Here is a 24,785-nt window from a genome sequence, read left to right on the forward strand (position 1 = left end):
ATAATTTTTCTTTCCGAAACAGAAAAGAAATAAATAATGCACATAAGCATTTGCAGTTTTACACGAAAACTATAACGGTTTGTCCATAAGGTTATACAACCTAGCATCTGCATATGCATCAGTACTTTAAGAAAGCAGTAACCTGTAACATTCTTAAGAGGTCAGCTGCCACGAAAAATACTTTGTCGTTGCACTGGCACTGAACAACGGAAGGGGTCTTGAATCTTGTTTCATCCACACATGCATCCTTAGACCTTAAATCGGGTTTTCTTCATCCATGTAATCTCCAGTTATGACTTACCACCGATTATTTAAGATGGCTTGATTGAATTTGTAATGTTACTTCGGCATCATGGCATGTGTATGACACAACGCAGACACTTGCCATCTTTCATAAGATCAAAAGCTTGATTGATGTTTTCCAATGGCATATTATGAGAAATGTACTCGTCAACCAGGATTTCCTGTGTTTAGAAAATAGAAACAGTAATGCAAGTCTGTTCAACAACCAACACTTATGGAAGAACCTCGAAATATGCCTGAGTTTACAGAAACCAGTTGAGAAGAAAGCAAACGATCTATGGTGCAATAGTTTTTACCTGATTTAGATACATCTCAATCAATGACGGAATATCCGATTTTGGTTTCCATCCACCAAGCATAGACCCTTTCAATGTTTTTCCAGACAGGAACGACGAAAAGTGAGCTTTCACTTCTGGATTTGATTTTGGGACACCAAGTGTAACAGTCAGACCCCAGCCCTGTGCACATTCAAGAATGAGGGTAAAAATAGGAATCCCAAAACAATTCGACATTTTCTTTCATATTAACAGATGAGCTAGGGATATCTGATAATTACATCACAACAAGACTGTAAAGCTGTGTTTATCACTGCTGTCTCTCCTACACATTCAAAGGAATAGTCTGCTCCCCCATCAGTAATTCGCTTCACAACCTGAATGAAAAAAGTAAAATAAATGTAAAAATCATTGTGTTGTGGTTTCGGTTTTATTTTCTTTATTTGGTAATGAAGGGAAACTGAGAAGGACCAATGTGTTTACTCCAGATATTGTCACATTGAGAAGAAAGTCAATCTAGGAACTTGTATTGTTCACGTAAATCTGTCTGCAAAGCTGTTTCAGAACCAATCTAGCAGCAATCTGCTGATGGTATTTTAAGATCTATATTGCTCTTAGATTCTCAGTTCCTCAATATAATACGGTTTCCTTGTATCCCCGAAGCAACAGCAATATATTGATAGTTCACAAAATGGTTTTCTATTTTTAGCATGACCGCGATGTTCTTGTACTTTAAGTCTAATACATCTTTTATGCTAATTCTATGGTGTATAAATCTTTTCTTCTTCTTCTTCTTCTTTTATGTGGATGCTACAACAAAATCGTTCAATAATATTGAAAAAAGAATATTGTAGTCACTAATTACCTGTTCAATAGGTTCATTATAATCATTCGGATTTATGAAGTCAGTAACTCCAAAAGCCTTCGCTGTAACAGGTAAAGACGATATAAAATCATGAGATTACATCAACAACCACCATCCTGCAGAAAATTATCGACTACATTTTGCAGCAATTACTAAGAAAAAACTTTTGGCCTTCGGGTTTGGTATTTTGAAATAGTTTGCTTCAGCTAAAAGCATAACTTCTACAAATATCATTTGATGCACAGATTTTAATTTTTTTACCTCGAGGCAACAATTGGAACGCATAGTATATATGATGGAACATATGATATATTTACCTTTGACGCTCTTCTCAGGATTAGTTTCCACACCAACTATCCGGGATGCTCCCCTTTTTCTAGCTCCTTGGGCCACCTTCTCGATCATAAGCCAAATCATCAAATACTAAAGTATTAGCAACGCTAAATTATTTGGCGAGATAGTAGACAGGCAGAGAAGAATACTTACCGAAAGGCCTAAAGTTCCTAAACCGAAGATTACAACTGTTGATCCTTTAGTTATATCAGCAACCTTCCAGGCAGCACCTAGACCTGAAAAATCATCTTCAACTGTGAGAAACAGTAGTCACAAACTAATAACACTCTCCTAACTATATCAAAACAACTAAAAAGAAGCATTTCAACAAGCAAATGAAAAAAAGGGCATCGAAAAATTTGGTGAATTCTAATTTGGATTTCCTTATGGTAGGAACAGGGTCACTGGGATGAAGTGTATTTATACTTTGATATAATTATTAGCATATGCTCACCTATTTTAGAAAACGAAGCATGAATCTAATTTTTACTTTCTTTTTGCACACTCAATTATCATAAAATGTTAAGGCAAAACGAAAGAAAAAAAAAAGTAGTAGAATAAATAAGTCAAGCTTAAAACAATTCTACGAATAAAAGCCAGTAAAGGACGACATCTGTTTACCTGCTGCAACTCCGCAACTTAACAGACATATTTTCTCCAATGGTGCTTTGGGGTCAACTTTAACAGCACATCCAGAGTGCACAACTGTATATTCACTGAAACTAGAAACTGCACAATAATGGTATACCGGTTTCCCTTCAATAAAGAATCGCGTTTTCTGGTCACTATGCATTACCCCCTTCCGTTCCAGACCCAGTACTTGGCAGATGTTGCCTTTCTCCGAAGTGCATTGTTTGCAACTCATGCATTCCCCAGTAAATAAGGTAAGCACATGATCCCCCTTTGCGAATTCAGTTACTCCTTCTCCAACACTTTCAACGATCCTGGAAGCGTTTATAATTCAGCATCTCTTCAGCATGGGAATGAGAGGATATAATAACTTGTAGTAAGCAAATCTGCTAACATTCAACAATGACTATAAAGATCAAAATCAAATTCACAATCGTGTCCATGTACGAATCTTGGTCATTCATCATCCTCTTTCAGATTACAGCCTAGTTTAGTAAAAAATTGTCTATTTCAGACACCTCTTGTCGAAAACCAATCTAAATCTATTAAAAAACATATTTAGAAGACCTTGGTTGAAAGGGTACATTTGTTCCCCGTCATTAGGCTTCTTTTAAGCAAATTACATGAGCTGTCATTTTAATCACTGGAATATGCTAACATCTAGGCTTGAAAACAAGAAAGAAAAGCTTCAAATTTGCCACAGTTCAATGTGTTTTGAGTTCATTTATCAACTATTACTCATTGTTTCTGTTCTCTAACAACCCTTCTTCTCGTTACTTCTCCGCATTCCCATAGATCATGAATTTGAAATCACGACCCCCCTCCTCGCATAATTAAAATTTATTTGAAAACACACTAAAAAATGTGTAAGCACCACAAACAAGCAAATAAGAACAATGCAGTAGCAACTAGCAAAAAAAAAAACAACAATGCAGTAGCTTGTCAAATTTAATTTATCGAACAGAAGAATATAAAACTCTACCCTGATGCTTCATGCCCGAATATCCGAGGAAATAGATGAAGGGTTGCCTGCAGAAAATGACAGACTTTGAAGGATTAGTCTCAATGACAATGAAAAATATATGATACAACAGGATAAGACTTAAGACAAGAAACAAGGGAGTTGCCTGAGAAAGCCAAGCATTGAAATCACTGCGGCACAGGGCAGTGGCAACCACCTTGACTCTAATCTCCATAGGCTGAGGAGGACTCACTTCCACCTCCTCTATCACCATTGCCTCCCCAGCTCTCCATGCAACCGCAGCTATATTCCAGGTTCATACCACGTTAAGTCATCAGTTCTTCTAAAACTTCGAGATATTACGTTACATGTGTGGGCATCATGCAAGTATGTAAAGATTGAGACTTACTTACCTTTGCATTTAATGACCTGAGGCTGTGAAGTTGAAGTTGCCATTTCTCTTGCTACCCAATTCTTGCAGATGTCTTGTTTTTTAGTTTGGTTGCAGAGAAGTAGGTGGGAAGTCTTGAGTAGACGGTAGGTATCAAAGGAGAGAAATGAGTTGGTTGGTGGGAGTTGACTATTTTGTCTTTGGTTCAATTTTTTTAAAGAAATTTGCAAGCACATTTTTTCAGAGAAGCCATCAAGTTCAAAAAACAAAATTGAGATTTAATTCTTCAAATATTTGAGTAAATTCTTATACTTCAAAATTATTTGATAATCAAGACCTCATCGGGTGATAGATACCGTCCATTTGGATGATTGAGATTTGAACACGAGCTCGGTTAATGAAAATGAGAATGATATTTCAATACAAACAAGTATTCTCAAAGAGACACCTCAATATAAAAAAAACACCATGGCTTCGTAAATTTGCTTACCAGTTCTAAACTGGATATAAAATATTAATTAATGTATGAACAAGTAAACTAACTAGATTATACTATAATCGGAGATAGAATCATAATGTAACATGATTATAAATAATTATGGACGCCCAAAAAATAATTATAAACAACTACATTGTTTTGATACAAAACAACTATCCAAAAGCAGGCCAGCTTCAGAAGATAGACTTCCACCTATTCCTGGCTAGGCTAACCAAATAATTTCTTGCTTTACCAACTGGGCAGCAATTGACTAATGCTGAAATAATATCATGCATCAACATCTTTGCTTATAAGAAATAAGGTACTCCGGTTCTCGGACCTCGCATCTGGTTGTTTTCCTCTGTTTCTGTGAAAAATTTCACATCTCTCTCCTGATTGATTTGGCATTTCCGGAAAAGAAGAGAAGAACTATTATTGATAAACAGATGTAACTCTTGGAAACAAATCAAAGTGACAGCAAATTTACAAAACAGATTATATAGTCTGAAAAACTAAGGTTGCGTTCACTTGTATGGAATGGAATGAGGAGAGAATGAAATGGAAAATTATAAAAAAAGAACAATAATAATAATGGAGAAAGAAGAAAGTATGAGAAAATAGTGATCAAGTATGAGTGAATCCAAATTATTCATGATGAAGATTGTAGGGAAACATGATGAAGAAGTGGAATGATCATTCCTTCCCAAACATGTGAGTTTAATTTCTATTTTAAATAGTTTGGATTGGAATGATTGGAGTAATGAAAAATTATATACATCTTCTTTAAACACCCCCAATTTAGAGTACAAATTCATTCCATTCCATCCAAGTAAACACAGATTAAGAATGTTAAACAGTACATTACCAGACACTTCATACTTCATACCAATCAATTGCTCATTCATAAATATCAGATGCTGCTCATACAGCAAACTTCGATTTTATGGAAGGCCTTATGGATAGCAAAGAAAGCTATGTATTTCCATTTGTCACCCAAAGTCGGTTTCAAATCCCATTTATATGATATAGTTCCATCACAATTTATTCAAAAGGATGATGCACAATCAGGTTTCGATGGTGATTAGTTGGGTACCTTCATCTTACTCAAATTGTAGCTGCCATTACTATATAGAGGGAGACACCCTAAGCTCTAATGGCAAAGATTCTTGATCTTTTATCCAGGTAATACCAGCGAAGCATGGTATGGTTGGATTTACAGAGGACATGTGCTATCCTAGGGTTCTGCTATGTTGCACAGGGACGCCAAACAGGTGCTGTACCCAAGTTTGGGACATCTCGGGGACAGGGACGCCGCAGGGACGACCCAAAAGTCCGGGGACGGCTGACTAAAAATGGGACGTTTGGGGCACTAAAATGATTAAAATGCCCGTCCTTAACTAAATAGAAAGTGAGAACATGCTCAATTCTCACTAATGACAGGTCCTTTCGATGATTTAATGTCCCTTACAAAGATGCACCCGCTCCTCAAATTTGCACCCGTATAATTAAGGAAATTAAACTTTAGAAAGATGGCCCTATCAGTTTGATAATAAAAAAACTGACACAACTCAACAATGATGGCGATCAAAAATGTATCCAACCAAAACAAACATATGTAGCCAGAATCGGGTTTGGGCAGAGTAAGATATACTTAGACCCTGCCCCTACTAATGAGACTAATAATGAGAGTAAAAGAGTTATTCTCATAAAACCTAGCCTTTAAGGAAAAAAATCTCAATGAACATATATGTAATCAAACTTCTAACATAAAAAACCCACAAATACAGAAGAAAACTTGCAGAACAAACTACTAATGTTAAGTACTACTATATAGTAAATATATATTACCATATTCTCATTGAAGCTCAATATTGAAGCTACATTTCCACATCGGTAACAATAGTTTGGCGCCGACCATACCTGCATAAGCCAAAAAACAATGATTGAACTTCCCAAATTAGATAATCCAAGAGCACGGAACTGATATTATTATATGAATACAAATAAAATGGAAGTAGCAACTCACAGTCACAAGTCCTTTATCTTGAAACATGTACTTCAGACCTTCTTGCACAAGTTGATGGGCACGACAAACTAGATCAAGTTTGTTAATGTGATTGTACTGCAGTGAAACAAGAAACAAATGCAAACATTTAAGTTCAAATCCTGTAGTAATGGTGAAGCAAGATATGACAATTTCTCATAAGTACCTCCGAAGTGACCCTGGATCCAAACAGCCATCCAGCACCACGAGGGCTGACTGCCCATGTTTCAATATCTTCTGGGTCGCTCCACATGAGGTCACAGAAAGGCCCTTCATGTGGGATTTCACAATTTCTATCTATGACTCTAATCTGCCAGGTGAACATATAATAATTCTCAGACTTCACTCCTTTAGCTAAGATAGGAGGTAACAATATGGAAAGGGAAGTATTATATATTTCAAATTACACTACACATCAAATCTTTTAGGAACAAGCCAAAGACAAAAAAAAAAGATGACCAAATTGATAATAGCTACACAAAATGGTTTCCATATAGTTTTAAGAAAATAGATCAAATATATTGCATGTTCATTTGGTGCACAATATCAATACAACCACTGATTTGCTCACACAATATCATGAGATGTCAAACATTAGTATGCTATAGATGTATCACAAAATACCATTCATCAGCACAGAACTCACAAATCTGACACTTATAAACCATTCAGCATAATAGCACAAACCTGGTCAACAGTTCTAACATCAGGGGAAAGGCCACCATGGACACATAATACCTGCATTCAAGAGAGGTTAAATGTCATCATCTAAACACAGAAGTATAGATATAAAAGCGTTTCATAACTAAGAGACGGAATGGGGAGAGAGAGAGAGACCCGTTTTAATAAGTAAGAGAGGGCATGAGAGAGGCAGAGGGAGAGGAATACAGAGAGGCAGAGGGAGACAGGGAGGGAAGGGGGGGAGAGAGGAGAGGGAGGGAGGGAGTACCGTTCCGTCTATAATTGCTGATAGTGTTAGGTAGTCAAAAACATCTGTGCAATAACGCCAAGCATTAGCATTTCCATACTTTCTTTGGCACTCATCATAGAACCCATAGACCTAGAAAATGAAGTTAAAAATAAATAGTAAGGTGGACTTCAGAGATCAACAACTCAAAAGTTTCAGACTCTGTTTACCAACATGCTTTAACATTTTCTCTAAATTAAATACTCCCTCTGTCCCATTTAATTCTATACGTTTCTTTTTCACTGCTCGACACGCACTTCAATGCTCTTGTAAAATATAGTTCTATAATTTATTTTTAAAATTTTCTTTTTCTGAATAAAAATATAACATTCAAACTTTTATTCAGAAAAGAAAAATCTTAAAAATAAGTTATAGAACTATGTAAAACAGGGGCATTAAAGTCCGTGCCGCGTCCCCGTCCCCCAATGTATACAACTCAGGGGGACGGAGGGAGTATCACATATTGCAATATGATTCATATGTTGCAATTTGTATAACTTGCTACCCAGTTTTTAACATCTCTCCATCCTTACAGTGCAGCACGCGATGTTAGTCATGGAAATCTAGAATTAATCGTTACGTGTGATTAAATAGCATTTAGCCGTCTATTTTGACAAGATAGTGACAAAATCTCATGCAAGGAAGTTAATTTGCGCAAAAGACATTAGAAATTTTCTAAACAATTAGAAGAAGCAATATCGCCCAAATAAGCACCGATCGAGAAAAATGACTTCTCCTCATCAGTAAAAGGTTGCTGCACTACAGTAGATACTCGCAAAAGAAAACATTATGTGAATATCTTAATTACCTGCGTTAATTGTCTGCTTTCATGATTTCCACGTAGGAGAGTAATGTTGGCAGGATATCTGGTAGAACAAAAATCCCAACAAATCAACATCATCAAATATACAGAGGACATCAAAAACAGCATATGCAAACAAGTACCAAACTCTTTACAGAACACATTCAAGTTTCAAAGTCTAGCTATACATATTACTCCCTAAGTTATTTGCCGGATGACCAGTCATCATTTTAGCCCTTTCTTACACAATTGTTGTCTAATTTGTTATTATTATTTTAGTACAAAACATTAATTTGAAAAAGTAAATAAATTAATAATAGACGAGGTAAGACTTTATTTTAAAAATATTTGTCACATAACTAATAGCTGATGATAATATTAAACAATTCTATGATAATTATCTAACAAACATTGAATATAAATTTCCTGTGTTCAAGTCATTTATTGAAGAATGCAAAATTTAAAAAAGGCAAGTAAATTTCAAAAACAATGTCAAATTGCAATTTAATAAAGAGACTCAAAACAACATTGAACTGAGTTAGTAGCAATGAAGACAATAGTATGTTACTGAAGAGAATGGAATGTGTTGATGTCAGAAAGGGAAAGTGAAGCAGTATCAAGCTATTAGCTAGATGTGAATTACACAATATAATTTTGGGCGCCATACATTACTAATAAGCAGCTTAGAATTTGAACGGGGGTGGGACCCTGCTGGATCCCCTGGGTCCCTGTTGTAAATGAATACATATAAGCACTACACTTACGCATAGACTCGTGGCTTTAATAAAATTTATATCTCTATATGTAAGCATAAAGGGAGCATGTAAATATGTACCTTGCTTTAAGAAGCAAAAGAATAGTGAAAACTTCAAGACTGTTGTATCCCCGGTCAACATAATCTCCCTGCCAAAAAAAGGAAGAGCTACTCAACCACAGACTACTGGACAGGAAATTTTCAAAAGATAAATGTTAACTTCAAAATTATAAAGCATACCATAAAAATGTAATTTGTGTCTGGTACGTGGCCTCCTGTTTGGAAGAGTTTCATCAGATCATGGAACTGACCATGGATGTCACCACAAACTGTAACCGGACTATTGACAGGCTGCACATTTGACTCCTCAATCAAGATATCTTTGACCTGGCAATAGATATACAAAGATAAATGGTCACATGAAAAGAGCTTAAGTTTTCATATCTAATTATATAGTATATATGGAACATACATGATTACATTCTACCAAGCTCCCAGGTCACTGTAATAATTTAAATTCCTAACCATAAGTGAGAGAAATTATTAATAAATATAAAAACCATTACAACAAGTCTCCAACCCTAAAAATAACAATCCAAGAAAAAAAAGCATCCACACAAACAGGATGGTATCCAAATGCTGTGGCCCCAGAAAAGAGCATATTATCAATAAGTAGTTAATTCCTCCTACCTATATACCTACACTTTAAAGCCACACAGGCTAGCCATCACTTTACTACAACCATTTTGATCATCATCAAAAGTCCAAATTCATTCCCAAACTCACCTAATTTAAATCAAGTATTCTTTCTTCTGCTAAAGGCAAAAGCATAAGACTATGATTCCATAAGCTATCTTATCGTAGCAAGACCATCAACAAATTAATACAACAACCTCACAGTTATCTCCAAGAATTAACAAAATTGAATCCTAACAACGCCAACCCACCTGCTCAAAACACAACCCCAATTCAGCTACTAATTGAAATCTCGCACATTTCAAGATTCCAAAAACCGATCAAAATCAGGATTATTCTCTCCACATCACAAGAACTTACACTAAACACAAAACCCACAAAATATAAAACATCATACAAGTAACCCAAATTGCAAAAATCAAAATTTCACAAGATTCAATTAAATAAAAAGTAATTAAAAAATTATGAAAGGTCAAGAACAAGAAGATGCATACATATTCACATAACAGCTGAAGGTCATCTTCAGACAAGTGTTGCCCGTCTTTCACATTTGATATCCACAGATCCAAATCCATCTACAGTTTGCTTGTGTATCTATTTGTGTATCTATAGTTAAGTCATAAGTGAAGTGAGGGATGTGCATATACAAATGGTATGTATATATTTTATATTTTTCTCTCTAGCCGAGAGAGATTTATTTTTATTTGGGCGAGACAGAGATCGTCTTGTGGAGACGGGGAGAGAGTGAGAGACAGAGAGCTGAGATTCACAGATTTTGGGACTAGGTTCTAAATCAGGAGTATGAAAATAGAAATATTTCATATTTCCTAAATCCGAAATTTAATTTTAATTTTAAATGTTGACCGTTCAGGTTGGACATGTTAAAGAAATTTAACGACCCAACCTAATTAATTCGTGTTTTCAAATTATCAACCCAACCCATAAAAATTAAATTAATAATCCAAATCAATTTGTATTATTTCGGTTCAGATCGGTTTGATCGGATTATGAAAAATAAAATAAATTTTTTATAATAAAATAAATCCAAACTTTGACAGATCAAAAGATAGAAATTTAACGGAATGTATGTTACTTAAAGTCGGTCTCACACTCAAACAAAAAGTCTAATAACATTTAGAGGGCTGAGTAGATAATAAGCAGTTTATATGCCGCTTTTAAAACTAAAGCAAGCGGGTGAAATACGTCGTATCTACAAAATGAGTTAAGTGCTATAACATCTTAAAAATCCTGCTTATAATAAGTTGAGTATGTAATTTAATATTTTTCAATCGAATTGGGTTAGATCGGTTGAAAAAAACTGAAACCCGTGTCAAACCCAATTAAACCAGGCCAACCCAATTAAACCGGGTTAATCATTTTTCAATCCAATTATCTATCAGGTCAAAAAAATTTAAATTGGTTCGGGTGAAATATGGTTGGTTTGGATTGGTTCGGTCGGTTCAACTGTTTTTAAGTGTTTTTTATTTTTTACACAAACGGATAAAAAAAAAGCAGAAGCTGGCTTCTAGCAAACACAAACACTTTAATTATATAGCCAAACTGGCACAATATCAATATATTTTCAAATCATTCATTTGAAAAAAATTGAAATCTTCTTATTAGATGATTATTTCTCAAAAATCAAATTTCTTGATCAATAGAGAAACAAGAAACAATATCACTGTCTTTGTTCAACAAATAATTAATAAATAAAACAAGTAAGCTGTCCGCTCTGAGGTTGACACTAAGAATCGAAGATGGAACTTTCCCTCCACCATTTTTAAAAAATATTTATCAACTTAGCAATATCAACTCATCACAAAAAAATTATCAGATCGCTTCCAGAGCCTGTTTGCTTAGGTTTAAAACTCGGGTTTTAAGTTATTTCTGACATTAATCTGAAAAATATTTGTTTATGCAATAAGTCAGAAGCCAGTTTAAAATTAGAAATAAGCCAAATGTTGACTTAAACCCAGAATGTTAGGAATCAATAATTTTGATAATAACATAATACAATGTAACATGTTCCAGTCAGATGATTTATCCATTTATCAATTGAAATATTTGTTAGTACTGTCTTGAGATGCATCAACGGAGGGTTAGAATAGGTAGCTAATTGTTAATATCCAATGCCATATAATTTTATCTAAGTGAAAGATGATCAACAGATGGGTCACCAATATTTCAACGGATGAAATTTGCACAATTCTCAAAAGATGAGTCACAGAGTTCTCAACGGATAGGACTTTTAAAACAATCAACGAATGAAGCTTGCAAATCAATCAACGGATGAGTTTATATCCGTTGAAAATGACTAAAGCTTAATTCTCACAGATCACATGGGTTGATTACATTAATTTGGACATGGTAGCCCATTTGGGACAATAAAAAAGAAAAAAAAGAAACACCTGTTTTGTGCAATGCAACCTGGATTACATTGCACAAAACTTGTTTTGTACAAACTTGTTGGAAACCTACTCCTAAACAATGGCCTTTGTTGCAGATAATTAGTTGATGATTAGCAGTAGAAGGATTTTATAAGGTTTAGCTGGATCAATAAATTGTTGAACTCCTAATTCTTTGTTACTTGATGTATTTTATTGTCTCTCGTCCTTAATAAGTTGTTATTATATCGAACTATATCAGTTTTTTCTTAAATGAATTCAAATAGCACGGCTGCTGGTACATGAGATGATACTACGAAAAGTTATACAGCTCAATGGTTTTGATTTGAAACGGAATTCAAATTAGCTGAAAAAACGGAATCCTGTTTTAGCAAATGTTTGATGTGAAATGCCATTTCAGAAATGGTGAGGTGTATGTATATTCATGAGTTGGATATTTGCCTTCAAAACAAAAACAGTAGAAGGAAAGAACAGTACAGTTGTCTCTGAAAATCGAACGGACAGTAAATAAGTAAAAACTGTAGGCCGAATGGATGGTGAAAAGGTAAAAATTGTAGGCCAATCTTGACAGGTACCATCTGATCCTATATTTAGCAAAGCAAGGGAAATGCCATATGTTTATCACTTGTAAATCTATGCTTTTAACTAGACACAGCAAAGATTATCTGTTAAGCCATATTATTAGACATCAATTACACTATTTTTAGACCATGAATCTAATTAATCTTTACTAATGACAACACATATATCTAAAGAAAAACAGTGAACTTTGTTTTGCATGTATAAATACTGCCACTACAAGCCCTCTAAACTTCAAAAATCTCACTTTTATCTATCTCATATTGAAAGGCTTTGACATCTGATATGATCTCAAAATGTATTCAGATGGCATCATGCAGGCTTGCTTTGGTTCTCACCATTGTCATAACTATGCTAACTTTGAGCTCTCCGGTTCTTGCCAGTAGTTCTGGCAAAGTCCTGAATGTGATCGATGAGTGCTGGAGATTGAACCCAAAATGGCATAGAAACAGACAAGAACTGGCTAAATGTTCGATTGGTTATGCTGGGAAAATGACAAGGAATGTTGGTCCTGATGTTACTGAATATGTTGTGACCGACCCTAGTGACGATGCAATGAACCCTAAACCAGGCACGCTGAGATATGCAATGACCAATGTTGGGGGAAAGAAATGGGTCACCTTTGAGAGAGACATGAAAATTAAACTTCAGAGGCCACTTCTTGTCAGCAGCTTTACGACTATAGATGGACGAGGTGCCAGCATTCACATTGCAGGCGGTGCCTGCTTGCTGCTGCAAAGGGTATGTACTAATGATTTAACAATTAATTCTATTCTTATATTTATTCCTGTCTAATAACAACTTATATGAACAGGTGACAGACGTGATCATCCATGGCTTAAGAATCCACGACTGTCTAGCGCAAGGCCCAGGACCAGTAAGAGGTCCAGATGCAAAGATTGTGAATATAGGCCATGCAGATGGAGATGCAATCAGAATGTTATCATCAAGCAAGATTTGGATAGACCATAACACACTCTATGACTGCCCAGATGGTCTCATTGATGTTACCCGAGGCTCTACAGATGTTACTATTTCTAACAACTGGTTTAGATACCAGAACAAGGTTATGCTCTTGGGACATGATGATGGCTTTTTGCGAGACAGAAATATGAAGGTCACCGTTGTCTTCAACTATTTCGGTCCTAATTGTCATCAGAGGATGCCAAGGTATGTTTTTATATGACTGTTAAGTGTTTTTACGTAATTTTTCATGAAAATTTATGCAGGGTTTTTATGCTTATGGTGAATTTGTGCAGGGTTCGCTTTGGATATGCGCATGTTGTCAACAATCTTTACCAAGGATGGGGGCTATACGCAATAGGGGGGAGCATGAACCCTAGCGTTAAAAGTCAAGCAAACCTTTTCATAGCACCCAAAACAGGGAACAAGGAGGTAAACAGACTGCAGCAAGAACTTGCATTGTCACATATTATGTATCAAACAAATATATGAACTCTAATAACATTTTGCACTTTGCAGGTTGTCTGGAATAAGAATAGTGGCGATACATCCTCCAATTTGTGGTCGGTGAATGACATATTTGAAAACGGAGCTAGTTTCAACCAGCAAAGACCTAACAATGCTGTCGCAAAGCCAAATTACAACCAAGAACAACAATTTGAGGTGGCAGATGCAATTTCAGTGAGGCCATTAACAAAAACCTCAGGTGCATTAAGATGCTCCAAAAGATCTACATGCTAAATAAATGTGAAAGTTCTTAACATGAAAAACCATCTCAGTGGTTATAATGATGTAATCTATGCCTGACGTTGTAAATTGTAATATATATTAATTCATTGAGCTCTGCTACATATTCGTTCTAGATCAACAAGGCTCATTTGTACTAATGAACTTGAACAAAATTACAGTTGTCAAACATACAATTAGTTTTCATCCATCAATCTTCTTCACTGTCGGAATTTACATATGCTACTAGCAAGCTTTTAACAGGGTTGTCCATGTTATTTTTGGTTTTATCACCATCTACTGAAGGTGCCACTTTTTCCCCCTGGTTTGCCTCTGGTTTACTGTTAGCTGAGTGTCCAGTGATGGCAGATACAGTAACGTTCTTATTATCATGAGGGGTTGCAACTCTTGGTCGCTTTGGTTTGACTTCCACCACTTTCTTAAGTAAATCCTGCTGCCTACAATACAACAAAAACTTAACTTAAAATTCTGAATACAGATTTCCATTTGTGTGTGTGTGTGTGTGAGAGAGAGAGAGAGCAGGGAGGGAGACCTAATCCCACTCTTTGGTTTTGGCTCAACCCGAAGTGGCAGGGGAATTGTTGCTGGTGAAGAATCAGCTATGCTTGCAGCTTTGTTCAAAGCGGTTAAAGAAATTCTAGCAACAATAAATTAAACTGATTTTCTGAGCCTAAAAACCAAACATAAACAGTAAGCATATATATCAGTAAATCTTTGTTCAAACCCCAAATTTAGTAAATCTTTTACAAATATATCTTTTTTTAAAAATTGCTTTTCAAATCAAGGGTTTTAAACAAAACAATCGTTCCCTGCAAATTTTCAGTCGCACATTTTCTGTTAAAAAAATAAATTCAAAATTGCATATTTATAGCCACAAGAAAAAACTAAGTCACAAAGGAGAAGTTCAACATGGTTCTAAGAAAGGATATTTTAAACGCAGCAAAAGCCCGTTTCTCGGTGCGGCGTAGAAGGCGTTCTGCATCTTCCTCAGCTTCCATCTGCTCCTTGAGATAGAGCAAATCATCACTGTCCAAGGCTGCATTTCAGCTCAAGTAAAGCTTATGCTGTATTGCTAAATCACAATATGCCTGTGTACAATATATAATCATATAAGATAAATAAGAGGACAGGTAGAAATATACCGCCTCGTCCATGAAGGTATCCCCCACGTTCACCAGCAACCTCTTGCATCTGTATGCATCAACAGCCCAATAGAGGAAGCCAAAATCCCTGTCAGGGCATGTTATCAGAACAAAATTCAAAGAATACAACATGAATGTCAAAGATAATATTATGCTATATTGTTAACACATGACAATAAATCTTAAAAACAATTTTTTTTATTCACTTACTAAAATCAAGAGTGAACATGCAGATTCCAACATTCATGAGTACTCCTGTCCTATGATTGGTATTTACTTGAATGGATAAATGGGGCTCGTTTATTACAATCATCATACTCTTTAATCTAATCTCATTAGTCAAACCTGGCAATTTTGGGATAATACCCGACGATTTCATAACCCATTATACACCTACAATTAGCCTTCACTTTTTATTCTACTTATAGTTAACCATGCCTCTACGCGTGCCCGAAAAGATGAAGCAAGCTCTTACAGCGAGCGGCTGGAACAGAATCTCCCAAATTTATCAAACTACACTACCTCAAACCTCAATAACCCAATACCCTAGCCTAAGAACCACAGAATCTAACCAATATCAAACTACACAACCTCAAAACTCCAACACATATACCTATCAAGATCATTAATTTATCGAGCTTCCACAATACATTGAATTTATCGAGATTCTACAATACAGTCAATTAATCGAGAGGAAGCCGAAATGACTAACCTTAGCAACCATCCGCTGAAACGTAGTATCCTCATCATCAATCCTCCCTTTCCCCGATTTCTTATCTGCACAGAAATTAAAAACAACCCATATTTATTTAATCGAAAAGACTTAGCCTAGCGGATATCCTTCGAGTTTCGAGTCGAAAATGTGTGCGTGAGTGTTTAAATTTAAGTTTACGAGAATTAAAATATGAACCTTTGGGATCGGAGAGATTTGTGTACTCTCGAACTTCTCTTCCTGACATTTTGGGGAGTGATTGCTTTTGCTATCTGCAATTTGGGAATTAGGGCTGTGAGTTTGTGATTTGAGAGATTTATAGGGTTTGATTGGGCTTTGAGGCGGTTTGGGTTTGACCCGGTGGAAGTGGTTCGGCCCAATTTGAATTTAAACCCATTGTGTTAGAGGAAAAATAAAACTTCTTGCGCGGTTAACTTCGATTTTTCCTTTTTTAATTGTAATCTTTTAAATGTTTTTTTGACAATAATCGTACTTGCATTACTTATAAAGCTTCATAGCAAATTACATGATGAATAAAATCAGGAGCATTTTCATGCCATTCCCGAAAGCCTGACGTATAATAAGCCGCTCTTACTAATGCATGAGCCACCCCATTCGCAGACCTATGTGCAAAACACACTAACATTTCATCAAAGTGTTGAAATAAATCAATACAATCCTTAACAATTGTATCAAAATAAGACCTCCCATAACCTCATGTGCATCTTTTAAATGTTTTAAGAAATGATGTTAAGACTCGAATACCAACCAAATCAAACATAACCAGTATATCCCGTTTTAAGAAATGATGTTAAGACTCGAATACCAACCAAATCAAACATAACCAGTATATCCCGCTTAGAGCAGGGTCTGGGAGGATAACATGTACGCAACCATGCCTTTATCTTAGAGGTGACAATCGTTTCCTTTCGTATACTTTTGTTTCGTGTATTTCCGTGTTTCGTGTACTTGAAGATGAAACCCGTATCCGCCCGTTATTAATTTCGTGTATTTTTCATGTACTTTTAGTGTATATTATATATAAAAATATTAATATAATTTTAATCAAAAAATAGATTTAATATATTTTTTCCTATATAATTTTACTAAATGTGAATGATATATTTATACTTGTGTATAATTCTCAACAAATTTGTTAATGTATCTATAATATATATCTATATATACATATAAATATATATTTTGGCCATAATTATATATTTAATAAATTATAACATATATATAATATAAATTATGTACAAATATTTCATATATTTTCGTGTATCTCGTGTACCCAAAATGAAAACCCATATCCGACACGAAATCTATCGTGTAATTTTGTTTTCGTGTACTTTCGTGCTTCGTGTATCGAAAATCAAAACCCATATCCATTTTTTTCGTGTCGTTTCATGTTAGCGTGTGACGTGTCAAATTGTCAGGCCTACCATATCCTGAGAGTAAAGAGGTTGTTTCCGTGAAAACCCCCGGTTAATTGTAGAAGATCGGTATTTTAGGTTAGAAAATCTAAAAAAGATGATGTCTTCTAGTGTAAAAGGTAATTACTATGTTGCTCGATGTTATTATAAAAGATTGAGGTTTTTTAGATAGAAAGTTAAAAAGGTAATATATTTTAGTTATAAAAAATTGGTTATATAGACAGGCCCGTATTTCGGTCCAAGTATCGGCCGACCGACCAAATTTTCAATGTTTCGGCTTTAATAGTATAGTAAGTATAGATATATTATATTTAATATATTAGTGAAAATAATTCGGTCTATTTGGTCCGGACCGAAATTTTTTGAAAAGAATCGGACCGAACTGAAATTTAATTCGGTTCGGACTGAATAGATCGAACTTCCTGAAAAATGGGAACCGAACCGAACCGGACCGAATTTTCATAATTCGGTTTGGTTCTTCGGTTTTGATTCTGTTTTGCTCAGCCCTAAATTAAACTATTAAAATGAAGAGTCGATCATTTACGAGAGGGAGGTGATAACAAACCAAACCAAACGCCATGATCAATAAATTAATATTTTGTTGAATGTCATTGGTGTTTAAAAATCCTCTATTAATTTAATACATATAAATCCGCCTCGAATTTAAGATAAACAATAACTTCTCCCATTAAATCTTCTTAATTTAAAAGATACTGCAATAACTACTTTCCGTAATTATATCATTTTGAATATTTTAAATTTTGAATTTGTGCTAAATATATAACTATTAATCAAAATGAAAAGAAGATAACTATATTAAATACACTACCATAATTATTATAAGGGTAATGAATTCTATTTTTATTTATTAAGAAGTTTTAAAAATACGAATTATTTTTGTTTTTTAGTTATTTTTAGCAAAAAAAAGGCTTGCTTATACTTTCTTATAGGGCTGTACACGGTTCGGGTTGGACGGGTTGAAGAAATTTAACGATCCAACCCAATTAAATCGGATTTTCAAATTCTCAACCCAAACCATAAAATTTAAATTCATAACCCAAACCAATTTGTATCACTTTGGTTCGGATCGGTTTGATCGGGTTATGAAAAATAAAGCAAAATCAAACTTTGACACATCAAAAGATAAAATTTTAACTGAATCTTAGAGTATGTTAGTCTGATTTCAACAAAATGATGTAATTATCCATGTCAAATGCATCTATTTTCTCATAATTTTCTCTTATTTGTTACATTGCTAACACTCGGTGGACTGTAGCTTTGATGAGTCTGCCAAAGAGATAAAACCGACTCTAGTATACAAGAAGCAAGTTGTTTGATAAATAAGATCACCAAATCACTCAATATTTAAGTCAGGATACCTAAGAGTTATAAATTTTGGGTTGGATAATTTTTATGTGTAATTTAATATTTTTTTAATCGGGTTGGGTTGGATCGGTAAAAAACACCGAAACCCGTGTTCAACCCAATTAAATCGGGTTACTCAATTTTTAATCCAATTATCAATCGGGTCAAAAAAATTCGGATTGGTTCCGGCGAAATATGATCGGTTTGGGTTGGTTCGGTCGGTTTCACCAACCCGTGTACACCTCTACTTTCTTATAACAACACTTGCAACTTTAAAAAATATAACATTTATCAGTTTCAAAAGTTTATATTAATCGAGATGCGAGTATCCATGAATTGTTTAATCATTACATGTATGAACGACCAATCTCTAATAGGAAAATTCTGAGAACGTAAAATATTAACTATTTAGCAATATTCAGTTATCCACGTAACTACATAATAATAAAGTGTACGAGTCTATAAACCTTTCATTATACGTAGATATAATTATTCAGACTTATTTATTCAGTTTAACGGATAATTTTAAAATTTTATTAATATGATGTTCAATTTGACGTATAATGTTAAGTTTGATAAATAATTTCACTTTAATATTCTTGATATATAATAAACTTAAGTATTACAAAATTATGTCTAATATAAGATTTTCGGCCTATTTTGTCTTTGGAAATTAAGATATTATTACATAGTAAATTTATTTTTGAAATAATAATAAACAAATAATAAATCATTGACGCCCGTGCGCGGAGCGCGGGCAAAAAATATTAGTAGTAAAAAATGAACTGCAATTAAACGGGATAGTTATTTAGAAAACTATTGATAAGAGCACAGTTGAATAACACAAGCGAGTTTGTGATTTCGACCCGACTCATTCCGGAAAAGAATAGATTCTCTTTTATAAGGCTTTTTATAAGGCTATAGTGCTGACAAGAATGAAGAATATGTCGATATTGATAATCATACTATAAAATAAAAGAAATAAAATAATATTCATTATATTGAAAAATATATATAATCAATTTTTAAGTTTAGTTACAAGTCATGAACCTATCATCACACATTATTTATCTGGTCAACTGGATCTGAAATCCGTTCACTAATCTTGCTGAAGGAAAGAATGACATCCTATCCTCCTTCATTTGAGTCCACCTGACAAAATATACATAGGTTAAGGTTAGGCATGTGTAATTTCTGAAATAACGGGAATTAAAATAAATTATCGCTAACTTTTTAATATGAGATTTTCTATGATTTACCCACCTAAGAGTATCTCCAAGGTTAATATCTGAACTCATTAGCTATAATGCTTATGTAAATGGACTATACAAATTTTTGCTAACAGTGAAGGTTTTCATTCCAATGGTGTTATGTATAATTATAGGCTAAAATTATACCTGATAGCTTTTTTGGTTCAACAAATCTATTGAATGATATTTTGTTATCTATAATTTTTTGGTAAAAGATGATGGTTGAAGTGCAACTTTTTTTTACATATTATGTAAAAGGGCCACCTAGATGACATATAGGATGACACATAGATTTTTAGCTAACAGTTTGAACCCTTGGAGATGCTCTAATAGTCTAACTTTTATCAGAATGATAAATTTTGATTGGTGGAGAAATAATAAATGTTAATGGCCCTCCTGCATTCACACCAATTCCACGAATAAAAAGAAACCGTTTTCATGAGAGTTGGTGCTTATTGTGTACCTTTGGACACATACCAGAAAGACCGTTTTAATATTAGTGGCTTAAAATAAAATGACGACTGATTTTTAACCGGAAGTTAGGATTGATCAGTTTTGGTCAGTCCCCAATGCCTCTTGATCAAGGTTTATGTTTATGGGTGCACAACTTTTTTCCGTCTTAGCTCAAGATCAGCTGTGTGTGCTTATGTGTATGAAATGAAGCTTTAGAAATGAATATGAACCTGTAGGTGGTTACAAAATGGTGCAAAAATAGCGCGATTTGAAGGCGAGCCAGCTCTGCTCCTGGACAGAACCGGGAACCTCCTCCGAAAGGTGTATAGAATGGACTACTTCTCCAGTTCCTCTTCTCCTTCATTCAGAATAAATATATATTAACACGTATTCGTGAAATGCATATCAAGTCCGATTAACAATAATGTTAAGAAAATATGATATGATCCTGGTAAGCCCATAAGCTAACAAATAAGCGTCTTTTGTGTAGTTGATTTTAGATATTTATAACAACTATACAAAATAAGGTGTCAGGACAGAAGTTATTGTGATTCAGTGATCTCGAGTTTGATTCCCAAGGGACTCAGACAATTCTGAAAATAATGATGAGTACTGAGGATTGCAGAGAGGACGCTCAGTCGCTCACCATATTTTGAGGTTCCATCCATCGCCAAGGATTGAACAACAAAGAATCTTCGTATATATTTTCATCCAGATGTACTGCCGAAAGAAAGGGGACTACGAAACATCCTTTTGGAATAACATAATCTGAAAACGAACAGGTAACTATAAATCAAGTGAAATTTAAAGACTCTGATCTTCAGTTAGGTTATTTCTACAGATACTAATGTACATAGATTTCTAAAAAAGACAGAAAGAAAGAAAGTGATCATACCTTGATATTCTATGTCTTGTTTCGCCTCTCTCATTAGCCAAATTGCAATGCCTCCCAGCCTAAGTGTTTCATCGATCACCTGTTGTGGATAAATACCAGTTCACTTATTTCATTCTGACAATTATTTATGCATTAACCGGATCGATGGAGAGAATTACTCACACATTGGGTGAAAGGCATTGCTTTATAGTCTTGCCAAGTGAGCATCTCATCTTCAGCATCAGAACCATTCTTTTGGCTCTTCAGTGCTTGTTGCTCTTCCTGTTAGCAAAACAAAATTGAATTATTCCAAAATGCTCGACAAATGATTCCACTCTTTATAAATTAATAACAACAGAACATGCATGCTTCCTGTCAGATGGAAAATTGATACTATAATCCTGAAGCCGTCTTACTAGGAATCGCAAATCACAAGTTTGTATATAGTACAGAAGTGAAGTGACATCGTTTCGATACAGGAGTGTAAAACGCCATTACTTACACTTAGATATCTCCTAACACGATTCAATAATGATAATATTCCAGAGTTTAGTAATGTAAGTACATACCAGTAGTTGCTTCATGGCTTCGGGGCATTGAGTTAGAAAATAAATAGCGAAAAGCATGGTTTTAGCTGTAGTCTCATTTCCAGCAAAGAGAAGATTTATGACAAAGTCTGCCATTGTATCGTCAGCTAAACTTTCGTCATCCACTAGTCTTCCCAGCAATCCATTTCCGACTAATTCAGCACCGGATTTTCTTTCTTCCCTATGCTTCTTCACAATCTTGTCGAATTTATCTATAATCTTCTCCCTTGCCTGTACAATCAATTAATTAGCGATCACAAAAACGCTAGAAAACATTCAACTTACAAAACCAAAAATGTAAAAGTGAACCTGCAGTAAGTAAGAGTTCTTGCACAGTAAATATGTTAAATTCTCTGACATTTTGTTTTCCGAAAGTAGGATTTATATTATAATGTCAAGGTTTGCATAGCACATCAAAATTATAGTAACAAAGTGAAATCGACATATGCTGACGAGAAGAGGCATAATAAAGCTAAGCTAGCCCCTAATCTTCAGCGCGATAAGGGGAATTATTCGGATATAAGCTAAACTTTGTGGAACAGAAGTAATTTAGTATATCTACTATAAGAGGAGTAAGGGGAAAGTATTGACCTTCATAGCAGTGCGAAACGCGAATCCCGGGAGGTTGATGGGCACAGAGAGGCAGCCATCCACAAAATCAGAAAACAAATGAGCCATTTCATCCACTTCTGCATCACTCGAAACTCCCAGCAGTTGATTCACCATTAGATTAATCGCAACCTGTTGGCCACCATGTATAATCAATGTATTAACAAGCCAGCTAGTGATCATTAATAAGTAACATAAATTATAACCAACACTTGTGCCACACATAAATGACCAGCACATGCAGGGGGGAACAGGGGCAGGCTAACCTCGGCTGAGTCAGAAAAATTAATGAACTTTTTTTAGTTTCGATCATATTTTTCCTTAAAACAATAGCAGATCTCTTAATATGAGACCCGGCTGATTTCAAGTAATCAGCAAAAAGCTATTAATTTAGATTCAGCCCGGGTCATTTCAATTTCTGGTTCCGCCCCTGAGCACATGCTTTCATTTTTTCAAGCACTCAACTTGCTTAAAAATAGTGCATACCTTTCTGCAAACATCTTGAAGAATTACAACTTCATTGTTTTCGAAGTTTGTAACTGTTTGATGCAAAACCAATTGAATATCTTTCATGAAATGAAAACTGAACTTGTCTAGTCTCATCATATTGGAAGCAATGGAATGGAGCTTCTTTTGTTGCTCTCCTTGGGCATTGATCACTCCATTTATTCCAACCAAGTTCCGAAATGATTTCGGATAACTTGATTGAAATAATTTCCCTTCATTTTGCATTATAAATCTGTTGAAACTCGGATCCGCTGACACCACCGCCCTTTTTCCAAGTAAATTACAAGAAAATATTTTCCCGTACCTGTAGAAGTCAATGAAAATCCGTCACCTAACTCCCGTCAGATAAAGAGTGCTAAATATATTTTAAAAAAATAAAAATCGGAGTGTGCCCGTAAGCACACACTAAAAAAGACCGGTTATACGTAGAACCAGACCCGTGTATGTGTGTACCTTTTAACTTGTTCTTTGACAAAGCTAGGGGGATGAGAGCTTGAAACAGCATTGTACCAGTTAATGCTATCACCTACAATGGGCAAGCCTCTGCCTCCCGGAGGTAGCTTACTGTACCCGAAATTTTCGAAATTTTTGCGATGCTTCAACAGCTTTACAAGGAAAATGAAGAAGACAAGTGTTAGGATCATTAGAAACCAGATATTTGAATATATTTCTGCCATTTTTGTTGTGATGAACAGAGAGAAGGGAAGGGAAGAGAGAGATGCAAGAAGACTTGTGAGCTCAAGGAGAGATTGTTTGGATATTTATACACATGAGAGCATGTTGATGTGTGTGTGTCATGTATGTGAGGATCTATTGATAGTTTAATCATAAGAACGGGGCTTAAACTAATAATGCATATTAAATTTCATCAAAATAAAAGTTACTAGACAATCTATTAGGCTAGGTTTCATGAAAAAGTAATATGAATTATTGAGTATTTTATGCGTTTGAGTATCTGATTAATGTATCTAAATTCTAAAAATTTAGAATTCTAAAAATTCTAAAAATTTAGACTTATATAAATTCTAAAAATTGTTAAATTCAAAAAAATTTAAAATATATTTTATGTGTTTGAGTTCGTAATTTTTTTCTAAAAATTAAATCGAACTCTTATATTATACTCTCTCCGTCCCCTCCAATTCTTATCGTTTAGAATGAAGTGTTCGGCACACGTTTTAAGACTCATATAAAGTATAGTTCCACAACTTATTTTCAGAATTTTCTCTTTTTGAATAAAAATCTAATGTTTAAATTTTTATTCAAAAAAAGAAAATTATAAAAAAAAGTTATAAAACTATATTTTATATGAGCCTTAAAATGCGTGCCGAGCACTCCATTTCAAACGATAAGAATCGGAGGGGACGCATGGAGTATTAAGTAATGAAGCAAGAAATTAGTGCAGTCCTCTCCCGTCAAAATCCAAAAAAAAAAAAAGTAAAAGAACTTCTACCCTTTTCTTCTTTTCTAAATTGTCGTCGAGGAATTTCATCCGTGGAAACCTAAATCAGTTATTTTCTTTACTCGGTACTTGCTTTTTCAATAATACTCCTTCTAGGTAAGCATTTCTATCTTCAAAATTGTATTATTTGTTTGATAAAATTCACTACAAATTGTACTTTATATTTGATAAAATCAACTACAAGATAAATCGCTTTTA

General features: G+C 34.6%; 5 protein-coding genes across 6 annotated transcripts; 1 reads left to right on the forward strand and 4 right to left on the reverse strand.

Annotated features, from left to right (window-relative positions):
• Positions 1–21: 21 nt before the first annotated feature.
• LOC108227207 (alcohol dehydrogenase-like 6) lies at positions 22–3,942 on the reverse strand. The gene is made up of 10 exons (XM_064079048.1): positions 3,781–3,942; positions 3,534–3,670; positions 3,389–3,435; positions 2,398–2,720; positions 1,930–2,012; positions 1,761–1,836; positions 1,444–1,505; positions 860–955; positions 600–761; positions 22–464 (listed from the first exon to the last, which is right to left on the reverse strand). Exons 1-10 carry the CDS (start codon positions 3,821–3,823, stop codon positions 351–353), a joined length of 1,143 nt encoding a protein of 380 aa, XP_063935118.1. The 5' UTR covers positions 3,824–3,942; the 3' UTR covers positions 22–350.
• A 271-nt stretch (positions 3,943–4,213) lies between these two features.
• LOC108227199 (phytochrome-associated serine/threonine-protein phosphatase 3-like) lies at positions 4,214–10,294 on the reverse strand. Its single transcript, XM_017402231.2, has 10 exons — positions 9,994–10,294; positions 9,044–9,190; positions 8,885–8,952; positions 8,056–8,113; positions 7,230–7,340; positions 6,968–7,018; positions 6,447–6,590; positions 6,263–6,358; positions 6,085–6,156; positions 4,214–4,628 (listed from the first exon to the last, which is right to left on the reverse strand). The coding sequence occupies exons 1-10, from the start codon at positions 10,072–10,074 to the stop codon at positions 4,545–4,547; spliced, it is 912 nt and encodes a 303-aa protein (XP_017257720.1). The 5' UTR covers positions 10,075–10,294; the 3' UTR covers positions 4,214–4,544.
• Positions 10,295–12,838: 2,544 nt separating this feature from the next.
• LOC108227202 (probable pectate lyase 9) lies at positions 12,839–14,247 on the forward strand. Its single transcript, XM_017402235.2, has 4 exons — positions 12,839–13,224; positions 13,298–13,653; positions 13,743–13,878; positions 13,966–14,247. Exons 1-4 carry the CDS (start codon positions 12,976–12,978, stop codon positions 14,185–14,187), a joined length of 963 nt encoding a protein of 320 aa, XP_017257724.1. The 5' UTR covers positions 12,839–12,975; the 3' UTR covers positions 14,188–14,247.
• A 3-nt stretch (positions 14,248–14,250) lies between these two features.
• Positions 14,251–16,382, reverse strand: LOC108227201 (uncharacterized). Of its 2 annotated transcripts, none has more exons than XM_064080540.1 (6): positions 16,246–16,382; positions 16,048–16,112; positions 15,336–15,384; positions 15,122–15,229; positions 14,726–14,807; positions 14,251–14,630 (listed from the first exon to the last, which is right to left on the reverse strand). In XM_064080540.1, exons 1-6 carry the CDS (start codon positions 16,292–16,294, stop codon positions 14,384–14,386), a joined length of 600 nt encoding a protein of 199 aa, XP_063936610.1. In that variant the 5' UTR covers positions 16,295–16,382; the 3' UTR covers positions 14,251–14,383. The 2 variants fall into 2 exon arrangements, with proteins under 2 accessions (XP_063936610.1, XP_063936611.1); XM_064080541.1 differs by having other exon boundaries at positions 15,336–15,423; positions 16,246–16,322.
• A 3,439-nt stretch (positions 16,383–19,821) lies between these two features.
• LOC108225612 (cytochrome P450 720B2) lies at positions 19,822–23,888 on the reverse strand. Its single transcript, XM_017400538.2, has 9 exons — positions 23,582–23,888; positions 23,108–23,432; positions 22,604–22,753; positions 21,995–22,243; positions 21,609–21,707; positions 21,447–21,525; positions 21,198–21,319; positions 20,782–20,909; positions 19,822–20,000 (listed from the first exon to the last, which is right to left on the reverse strand). Exons 1-9 carry the CDS (start codon positions 23,803–23,805, stop codon positions 19,916–19,918), a joined length of 1,461 nt encoding a protein of 486 aa, XP_017256027.1. The 5' UTR covers positions 23,806–23,888; the 3' UTR covers positions 19,822–19,915.
• Positions 23,889–24,785: the final 897 nt, after the last annotated feature.

Source organism: Daucus carota, chromosome 6 (genome assembly GCF_001625215.2).
Source record: "Daucus carota subsp. sativus chromosome 6, DH1 v3.0, whole genome shotgun sequence".
NCBI classification, from domain to species: Eukaryota; Viridiplantae; Streptophyta; class Magnoliopsida; order Apiales; family Apiaceae; genus Daucus; species Daucus carota.